The sequence below is a fragment of the Thalia democratica genome, chromosome 7, assembly GCF_965202585.1.
Source record: "Thalia democratica chromosome 7, ktThaDemo2.hap1.1, whole genome shotgun sequence".
Lineage (NCBI taxonomy): Eukaryota > Metazoa > Chordata > Thaliacea > Salpida > Salpidae > Thalia > Thalia democratica.
Genome location: NC_139171.1, coordinates 27,321,864 through 27,333,027, shown reverse-complemented (window position 1 = coordinate 27,333,027; position 11,164 = coordinate 27,321,864). Strand labels below are relative to the sequence as shown.

The window sequence follows — 11,164 nt, the reverse complement described above, 5'->3', positions numbered from 1 at the left end:
ATACATTTAATAAAACCAGCAGTAACCATTACTTATCGAACAGCGGCAGTTAAATGCAATTTTACCTGCTGCAAGTATCATATATAAGAAGTAAAAAACTGTCTATTCAAATCTTCAGCTAAACTCTCACTGCACATGCTAGTAACACATTTTTAAACATGATCATTATTAAATAAAAAAATAAAATAAATTTGATTAAATTGTTTTTTACTTTTAAGCTACGTTCAAAAAAAATAAGAATTAAAATTCTAAGAACGAAAAACTATTTTTTTATCTGTTAAATTACAGTTTTCTACCTTGAATTAATATGTTTTTGAAGACATTATTATTTTTATTTATAAGTTTGCACTGAGCATTCATCAATGTGATAACTATTTTAAAATAAAGAATTAAGTCAAGGTGTGAGCTTATACATTATTTAAGTATATTTTCTAATTACTGTAATTACATTAATCCGTTTGTTAAAAAAAGTAATAAATGAACAAAAAAATTCGAACAATTATGAAAAATCCAATATTACATTCTAAGACTACAAAGCTTAGTATTAAGTCAAGAAATAAGAAGTTTAATCATTTACAAAAACTTATGGATATTCTAAGTTTCTTAAAAAACTGGAATTTCTGAACGACAGTTGAGTTAAAATTGTCATATTCATCCTATACAGCGGAAGATAGGATAGTTTTAAGTACTTTAATTTTCATGCTTTTATAAAAAACTTGTTGTAGAAATTGCAACTTATTAAAAGTTTAGAATGTACTATCTTCAACTTGATAATTCTATTAGTTCATTACACTATAGAATTTTGTTACATTGAACATGAACTTTTTTGCTAGTCTTAGAAATGTAATTTAATTTTTACTTTTTTAAAATCCTTAAATATAACTAAACTTAAACTAGTTATTTTTATTAAGTAGTGTAATCATTTCAGAATGTTTAGAAAATACTTTAAACAAAGTTAACAGAAGACACTTACTCTTTAAATTCAATTTTAGTTTACAAATATATCAAAAAAAATTAGTCAACAAGCCACAAGATTAATAAAAATATACTTTTTACATATTATAGCTGCCAATAGTTCTGCTTGTTTTCACAATTTATTATTTAAGACTTACAATTTTAAATCGATATGACATTCATAAAAGAACAAAATCCTTGATAAGTACTAAGCCTAGGTTAGCTTTAGTTTCTGAGACTTTAAGTATAAAAAGTTACTAAGCAAATAAAATAATACTTTATTTTATAGTTCACTTATTTTAAAATGTTAAAATAATAATTTTAAAAATTTTTATACTTTAAATAACATGTAATTTTACAGACAAAAAGGTTTTAAAACTATAAAACCAGTCTTAAATTTGCTAAAAACGAAAGCAGCTAAGTTAATTAATTATACTAGTTAAGTTTTATACTTTCAATGTTATATATTAAGTTAGTGAACCTCATTCTAAAAATATTTTGCAGGTAAAGCTGTATTATTTTATTGATCGAGTGTATAACTTTTTTTATAAACCAATATCTTCAATTGCTATAAAAACTTTGTCAAAATTATTAGACATTGCTAATTGCTTTACCAAAAAACTTTAGTATTCAGTTAAAATTTAATAAACTTTAACCAAGCAACTTTAAGTTTCTTGTTTTCTTTATTCTTGGTTATGTTTATGAAATCAAGCAAGATTGTTTTATTATAGCTTATTGTTGATCATAATATAGTTTAAGAAATTATTATAGTTTTTAGCATATATGAAGTTACTAAAAAAGTCTTATATATTTTTAACAAAGGTTTTTTATTTATAAGTGTTTACTTTTTGAAAAAAAAAAAAATTTTTGTGTTTTTAAATTTCATGTTAGTTCACAAAAAAACAATACTTATAAATTAATAAAGCAAGTCCCGCGGTTACATGTATTTTCTCAAGTATTCAACTTTTCAAAAAAGAAGAACACTTCTCTAATGATATATTGTTATACAAATTTTAATCTTTTTTTTATGTTTACTCCAGCTTAGCAAGAAAAATTTATTATACAAAAATATTTTATTGAAAGTTCAAAGTGTCTAAAATCCTTAAAACTTCCTAAATTGTATAGTTAGTTTTAAACTTAGGTTAAACGAGTTAGTTAGTTTAAAACTATATAAAATAACTTAAATTTAAAGTTATGTGTTTTTAGTACTTGTTGTAACACATTTAAGAATGTTGTCAGTCAAAAAAACTCTTAAAACTTTCAATTAGATCCTGATTAACTGTGCGTAAAATTTCGTTAAGATTTCGAAAATATCGTTAAGTATTTTTTTTCTATTTACAACTGTTTTTATTTAGAGTAGGTATGTAGCTCTGACTGAAAATTATTTTTAGTTTTGTGATTAATATTATTTTCCAGTAAAAGCAGGGTGGCCTGAATTTTAAGAAATCCGAAAAATAAAAATGTTTATACAAGTTCTAATTAATGCTACAAAATCATAACTGAAGACAAAAAAAATCACAGACAGCTTCGAGGTTAATTTTTTTAATTTTTTTTTTACCATAAGTTTTATAATTTTTTGTATTAGTATAAAATCAACTTAATAATTAAGCTTGAATGTGATGCTTGAGTAATATGTGGCGATTATATATATATATATATGTAGTTGAAAGTGTTAAAGTTTAAACATTAACCTTATTATATATATGTATATATGTATGTATATCAAGTAGCTATGTTTACTATAAAAAAAGTAATAACTATATATGATGATAAGTACTATTATGTTAACAGAAAATTTTTATACTAGTTAAACATGCATAACATGTTTGCAATATTTTTTTATTTTAATATTTTAAACATTCATTTTAATCAATGTAACTTGTTCAACTAAACACAGAAATTTTTATTTATTTTTAATAAGACTTTTATTATATTTTATGGCCATTACGTTAAATACAACATTTCTTAAAATTGAGTTGTAAAGCATTTAGTTTGTATTAATGTATATATTTACTGTTAATAACTTTAATAAAATAGTTATTCTTTATACTATTTTAAAATTAAAAAAATCTAAATTTAGAATTGATACTTTTTAAATTTTTCACGTTAGACTTAGGATCCTTTTAAACCTAGGTTATATTTTTAGTATTAATTAATTTCAACAATAAATTGTTTTACTTTTGTTTAAGATGTTACATGCTTAATCAGGGTAGTTTTATTCAACTCAGACTAGTTTCAAATCAATCAAAGTGAGATTTTTGCTTAAAAAAATTTCACTATTTTTGAAATCATTTATTTAGTTTTACTTTGTAATTACATATTAAATTATAGCTCGAAAACAGGTTTTGCAAAGTTTATAAATTTTCTTTTACTCAAATTATATTGATTATACAATTTATATTTAAATGAAATTTTAGTTTGCATAGCAAAAGGTAGTATATCAAGTTTAGCTCAGGGTTTTCACACTCATAATGCTCAATATAACTCAATAAAGTATAAATAAAATAAAAAAAATTAAGTTAACTCGGCCTAACCCTAGCAAATTTAAAATATTTAATACATTACGCTGAATCAGGCTTGTGTTGATATTTTTCTTTAAATTCATGCTAACTTTTTTTTGTTTCAAACTTTTAATTTTTAAGTTTTTTACAATATTAAGTTCTCTAGCTTTTATTTTGGTATTTGATTAAAGTTTTTAAGCTTGATTAACACTTTTAACAGTTTTTAACTAAAATTGATTTATTACTTTTAAGTTTATACTTTTGATTAGCTTAATGTTATGTATGCTAGTCACTTAGGCTGTAATTTTAATAATGAAAACATCATAAACTCAAGTATTTTATTTGTTTCATTTAGATTTAATGTAAACAGTTGTTAAACAAAATTAGTTTGTTGTTGTTATTTTTTAAACTAAAATAATTTTTGAACTACAAAAAAGTAAACTGTAATAAACTCAAGTATTAAGCTATAAAGTCCTGTTTTGTTTAAAAGTTTTAAAATTGTACTACTTAAACTAAAGTTTACAGAATCGTTTAAGATTAGAAACAATTTTGCTTATTTGTTATATGAATAAGTTAATGTAGTTGTATTGAAAAATTCCTTATGTAGTCTTAGAATTATGATTTCAAATATGAAAAGTGTTTAGTTATTTATAGTTTTTGACAATTCATATTTGAATCGCTCTAATGTTTTTTTATTTTTATATCATTTCTAATAGTAATGAGTTTTTTTGATAGTCAAAATATGTTTTATATTAAATCTGGTCAGCAGACAAAAAATCTCCTTTAACTTTTACTTACTTTCGTTTTGTGTCCATACAACGCATTGATCTGAATGTTTGTAAGCTTTTATCGATGTTGAATGTTTTAATTTGTAACTATCTCAAATAAAATCTATCAAAATTTCATAAAATAAAAACTTTTTTTTATTGGTTCCACTAGTTGTATGTTTACAGTAAATTTTTTCTTTTTGGATAAGAATAAAAGATCTAAACTTATTGCATGATGAATTGTAGATTTTCCTAAAATTTAAGAACACATTTTAAAACCAATGTTTAACTAAAAAACTCGTCAGTTAATATAAAACTTTTATTTAAATAGATTCCATGTGTATTGTAAATATTTTACTTTGATTTATTTATCTTAAATAGTTTTCAATCCTTTAATCACAACAATGCGCTAAAGTTTTGCTAATTAGCAAAAATAAAATTTAACTAAACTCTAATCTAACAACAGTAAAAATTAATTGTTTTAACAGCAAAAATGTATAATGCTAAAAGAGGTCAAATTTCTGATAAAAACAGTAAAGGCAATGAAGTTAAATTAAGTAAGATGAGAAGAAAAACTGTTTACTCAGAAACTGAAGGAAAAAGTGATTGCAAGTTAGTAAAAAAAATCATAATCTTATTTTGCTATTAACTAGTCTCTAATTTAACAAACACAGATATTTTTTTCTTCATTAGTTTAAAAACTAAATGATTAAGAACAAAGTTAATTTATCAGTTTAAACTTTTTTTTCGAGCTAAATGTTCAACTTCAGTTTTTTATACGAAAAATATTGTTAACATCTTTTTACAATGTACATTTATACTACATACTTACTTATTTGAATCGAAATATAAACGTTAAAGTAGAGCTATAAATAAAAAATCTTTTTTTTTGAATGAATATAAAGTGTAAATTTTGTTTTTATTACAAAATAAAATAAAATTTACTTCTTCCATTTTATACAGTACTTTACTCTTATAAACTTTTTAATCACTAGCCATTTTTGTTCAAATTATAGAATTCTTAAAGAGTGAAAAACACTTAAAATATTGAAATAGAAAAACTTCATAAAAAAAAAACTAATGATTGATATTAATATTTATTTTTTTCATTTCGTGATGCTCTCTTTGGTTTGCTTAAAAGTGTTTTCCTTTCCTCTATTCATTTTATTTCTAATGAATGAGAGTTTAGTAAGTTTTTTTTTACTTATACACGTCTAAAAATAACTTTATATATCATCTTTTATCGTAAATTAATTAATTTTTGAACAATTTTTTTATATTAGGTTTTTATAAACTTTAATGAAGCCTATAAAAAATGGTACATAATTTTTTTTTTAAATGTGGATATTAACAAACAGATTTACTTGATACTTTTTATACATATAAACAGGGTTGCCACTTTACCCGGAAACCTAGAAAAACCTGTAGTTTGACAACTTAAGCAAAAAAAATAGTCAAATAGTTAATTGAAAAATAGCCTAAGATTCAGAAAAAGTATAAAACTAGTCTGATTTTTTTTAACATTTAAACTAACAAATGTCAGATTGAGTTTTCGAAGTTTTGGAGAAAAGCTAAATTAAGGAAAAAAATTGAATAAAAAGGTTAAACTTTCAAAGGGCCCAACTATTAAAGTCATATCCAAATCGATGGAAATTCTTGTGTAAAGTAAAGCAAAGATCGTTCTTAGAATGAAAAAAAAATTCAAGTTAGCTTTAAAGATAAAACTAATAACTGGATTTAAAGTTCGGAAATATTTTTTAAATTGCATTAAAATGTATCAGAGCCACAGTAGTCCTCGTTATTAAAAGCAAATAAAAATTCAACGCTTAATATTCCAAAAAAAATAGTTAAAGAAAAATTATGCATAGGCTAAGTGCAGATTAACTAGTTTTTATATGCAATTGTAATTTTTTTTTTCAAATTTTATGTTTATTGAGATATACCATATTATACTTAAAACAGTAAATTGACGATTTCTTATAAAAACGTTTGTTTAATAAAAAATCGTACACAAAGAATGTTTAGAATGTTATTTTATACGTATTAACATCTATAAAATTAACTGTTTGTTTTTCGTCACATTATTCAAAGTTACTGAAAAAAGCCATAGTCTACTAGTTTTTCTATGGGCTACAGCACCATTTTTACTAACCTAATAAAATAAAATTTAAGGTCGGGAACTACATACTGGATAACTAGATGTACAAAACATTAATTTTATTTATTATTAGTTAGTTCAATAGTTTAAATATTTGTAGTAAGTAATTCTATGATTTAACTTTAATAAATGCAGTTTGGAAGAAAAGCAAACAATGTTGGAGTTTTTAGATGAACTTAAAGAAAAAAGTATGAGCTTTGTCATAGAAAAAGGTGAAAAACTGTTTTGTACAATCATGGAGAAAGGTATGAAGCCCATTCTAATTGTGTATCATAGAAAATTATTTAAATGCTGTTTAACTTTATTTGTTGTTATGAGTAATTAAAATAAAACTAATAAAATTCTAAATTAAATCTACTTTTTGCTTTCTATAAAAAAATTGACAGAAATCGTAAAAATTTTTGTTACAAATTACTATTTATGTATTTCTAGACCAACTTTATATAAGTATTTAAACAATAATTGTTTGTAGAAAACTCTGAACTAGATGAAACCAATCTAATTCCAGCTCTCAGAATGTGCAGTCTTATACTAAACAAAAGTTCAGAAGAGAATTTGCTTAATTTTATAAAAATAAGCCTGAACTATAAATGCGTATCAAGGTTTAGTAAACTATTTATACTCAAAGTGTTTTCCAAACTGCCAACTCTAAACAATTTTACTGAGATGTACCTCGATAGATGGTTCACAGTGTTTGCAGAGACCAGTTGCTTTTTAAAGCTAGATTATGCATCTGTGCACAAGTTGTTATCAAGTTCTAACTTACGTATCACATCTGAAGTTGAGGTCTTTGATGTTGCAGATGCATGGATAAGTCACAAACTTGAAGAGAGAAGCAAATATGCAAAAAGTCTTTTATTGCAAGTTAGATTTCCATTACTTTCTGAATGTGCTATGGAGTATATTTTGAACAAGGAATCTTCATTTAAACAAGAAGAAGAATGTCGTGACATCATAGAAGATCTGCGAAATAAAAATACTAGTTTTTTATGTGGCTCTAAAAAGTATTTGACAAATAGGTACTGTATTAAGCCTGTTTCAACCTCTAAAAAGCTTTTAAACTACAGATCAGTTTGTTATAAAAGTGAGATTTACACTTTTAATGATGCTAAATTTGCTTCAGTTGAAAAGTATTCACCTGCGTCAAATAAAAGTGAAAAGGTAGCTGATTTAAATGAAGGATGGGATGAACATGATGCCTTCAGTGTTTGCGTTTTAATCGATAAAATATATCTTATTGGAGGCTATAGTAGTTTGGAACAAACAACAGATGTGTGTTTTGAATTTGATCCAAAAACTTATAGATGGAAGGAAATGTCTAGAATGAGATTGCCGAGAGAAGGATCATCTGCTGTTGTATTTTCAGGAAGAATTGTGGTATCTGGTGGATGTGCGTATTGGGACCAAACTGATGACAGCGACTTCACAGGCGATGAAGAGGATTATGAAACTGAAAGTGCAAAATGGGAAAACTATTTTGCTCATGAGTTTGACAATTGTTTAGTATCAAGAACATTAGAAGAGTATGACCATATTAGTAATTCCTGGTCAAAATTTCCCAGCATGATTGATGGTAGAGCTTATCATCAGTCAGTAGCTATTAGAAATAAACTTTTTGTGTTCGGTGGTGGGATTAATGAATCAGAAATTTATGATTCTACATGCCAGAGATTTGTCAGTCTGAAAATGCCTCTGTTACTAAAAACTAGTTACTTGAGAAAACCGTCTGCAGTCTTTACTATCGGTAGCAAAATTTTGATTTTTGGCCAGGTAGATTCTTTTGTATTATGTTATGATGTAGAAAATAGTGAATGGTTTGAAAAACCATATGAAGTTGCAAGCAATCTTGAAGAGTTTAGTTCTATCCAAGTGCCCCAACTAGAACTTTGAATGGGAAAAACGTCGTGTTACCGCTTATGACACTTTGAGAATTAATGTAATTAAATTGTATTTTGTAAAGTGTATTTTAAAAATTATTTTTGCTATACTGAAGAATTTAGGAAACTTCTCATAATGAAATAGTAATTAAACTTGTTTTTTTTTTTTTAACTAACAATATAAGTTATACTTTGTGTTATGCAGTCGTAAAATTAACATGGTAAATGATATTTTATATAAAAAAAAATTACGCTCTACTAATGAACTTAGAAACTATTTTATAATACAATTTTTATAAAGTTTGTTTTTTATGTTTGTAAACTAACACAATAAATTAAACTATATGTTTTCTATTCGCAATATTTATATTGTAAGTAAATCGGTTAAACATAAACATTACACAAATAAAGTTTTATAAGCATGTAAAAGATATATAAAGTTGTTCTAATTTTTAAATATAAACTTATTTTCGGCAAGTAAAAAAAAAAATTACGGTTTTTATAAACATACAGAAACAGCAATATATAATTAATTCAAAATAAAGTATGACGTATTTAAAAGGCTCTCAATATTTTTAAGGTTTTTATGAAATCCTGAAAAAATATAAATTAGAAACCAGTATCAGCTGTTTCTAAGTTGCGCACATAATAAAGAAAAATTTTAATAATAAGCTGAATTTCCACGTTGTAATAACAATAGTTTTTTAAAGCATCTTTTATAATTTATGTACTTTATATTTAAAGTTTTGGTTTTATTTATTTATTGTGGAGTAGCGAAGGTTACCGAAACCAGCCTAAACACGCGCTTTATTATTTATTATTTTAAGTTAAATTGTCTCTAAAGAAGCGATATTGGTGACTTTAGAATATTTGGACTTGATTTTTGTAACCGAACATACTTTTATTTACTTAATGAATCAATTAAGGAGTCATAATTTTTTTTAACTAAAGTGTTTAACATTTTACTATTTTACAGAAAACTTTTTTGAATAACAAGTAAAACATTGTTATTAAACTAAATCTTTAATACGTTTAAAGTATCAAAACCCATCATTAGTTACTATTATTTTTTACATTTATGTTGTGTACAACTGTTTTATTTTTTAATTAATTGTATTTATAGATTAAAGGAGATGATGAAAACTAGAAAACACATTAAGATAACTCTTAGTAAGTGATTATTATTGTATTTTGCCTGCAAATTCAAAAAGTTTTATTGGTTATAAAATATAATTTTTATTAAAATTATGCGTTACAAACTTGACTTCAAAAATATTTAACGGTATACATTATTAAGGAATTTGATAAGTATAGTATATATTTGAATGCTTTGATAATTTGATAATATTTGAATGCTATATAAAAAAAAAGTTTACTAAAAAGTTGATTTTTGTTTAATTTTCACCTTTGAATAATATAGAGATAGAGAAAGTAGCCAATCCAGATAAAACTATCAAGCTAAGTTTGAACTGTTGAGCACTGCTAATAGCATTTACCCTAATGTAAAAAAATATTAACTAAAACAAAAAAATATATTTCACATATTACAACTATGTTCTTCATTTGTAAATTGTGCTTACTAAATGTAGAGTTTTTAGTACTTATAATGTTTTTTTGAATTTTAACACTGGTAAAATTATTGGTTGAAAATGTAACTAACTAAGTATCATCAAAGTGTTATTAAAGTCATAATATTTTACTTAATAATTTGATTGAATATAAAAAACTGTTTATTTGGTGACGAAAACGTTGTTTTTAATTGATTGTTGTTCAAGTTGAATTAGGTAATTATTAATACATCTCTATATAAAAGTATTTTAGTTTTGTATAGTTTTAGTTAAACAATGCAACTTTTATACATTTACTACACAACTTCTTTACAGATTTATAGTTTAAAAACGTTGATAGGCCTACTTTTTGTTAAAACAAAATCTGTAATTTAAATAGAACAAACCTTTAAGTATATTGTTTATATAGGTATATCACAAGATCTTTACCTTGCAGTTACAAATCAATGTTTTAGCTAAGCAGGTTTTTAATGTCTTTGATAAAAGAAAAAATATACAATTATTTTAAAATAAAAATATTAACCCTTAGTTGTATAGGACAGAAATAGTTGTATACTTAAGTTATCTTAATGTCTTCGAATTTCCAACAAAATAAGGTTAATATTTTTTAGCAAATGAAGCTTGTATGGTACAAAAAAATTAAATTACTTACTTATTTTGCAGCTTTTCAAAGTAGCTAAAAGAAATTCACAATAAACTCTTGGTTAACAATTTATACAACTTAAGAAATGGATAGTTACAATCCATATTACCCAGTCAATATACAGCGAGGTACATCTCAGATGAACACGTCAAACAGGAACACTCTAACTTCACCACTTCAATATACAGTGCCGCCCCAGTCATTTTGGTACAAAAATACAGGTTCAATGGCAATGAGAGCTCCAAACTATCCTGGTTACAACCAAAATATTCCACAACCGCAATATAATAGTAGTCAAACTTATAGCAACCAAACACAGCAGAACTATAATATAAATCCAAGAATGATTGGGAATCAGAATGTTAATACGTACAACCGAACAAATTTTCAACAGCCCTTTCCTCAAGTTCAACCTGTGATGCTGTAAGTTTTATTTTAATGTATGTTTTATTGACTTTTATATTTACTTAAATTTAACCCAATAAATAGACTTGATAATAACTACTAACGGCCATAAAAACATAAATATAATAATTTGTAAAAACTGTTTTAATATCATTTGTATAGTACAATATCAAACAAGATGAATAAACAACTTTAAACTAAATTTTTTTGATTAACTACAACGTTTTTATTTATTTTAGTCTCACATAATTAAAACTGTTTCTAAAAAGAATTTTACAGTGTTTTTTATTT

The 11,164-nt window shown here is 24.1% G+C and overlaps 1 protein-coding gene across 1 annotated transcript; it reads left to right on the top strand.

Moving 5' to 3' along the window:
* Positions 1-7,046: 7,046 nt before the first annotated feature.
* On the top strand, positions 7,047-8,270 carry LOC145841217 (kelch-like protein 28). Its single transcript, XM_082948585.1, has one exon. It carries the CDS (start codon positions 7,047-7,049, stop codon positions 8,268-8,270), a length of 1,224 nt encoding a protein of 407 aa, XP_082804711.1.
* Positions 8,271-11,164: the final 2,894 nt, after the last annotated feature.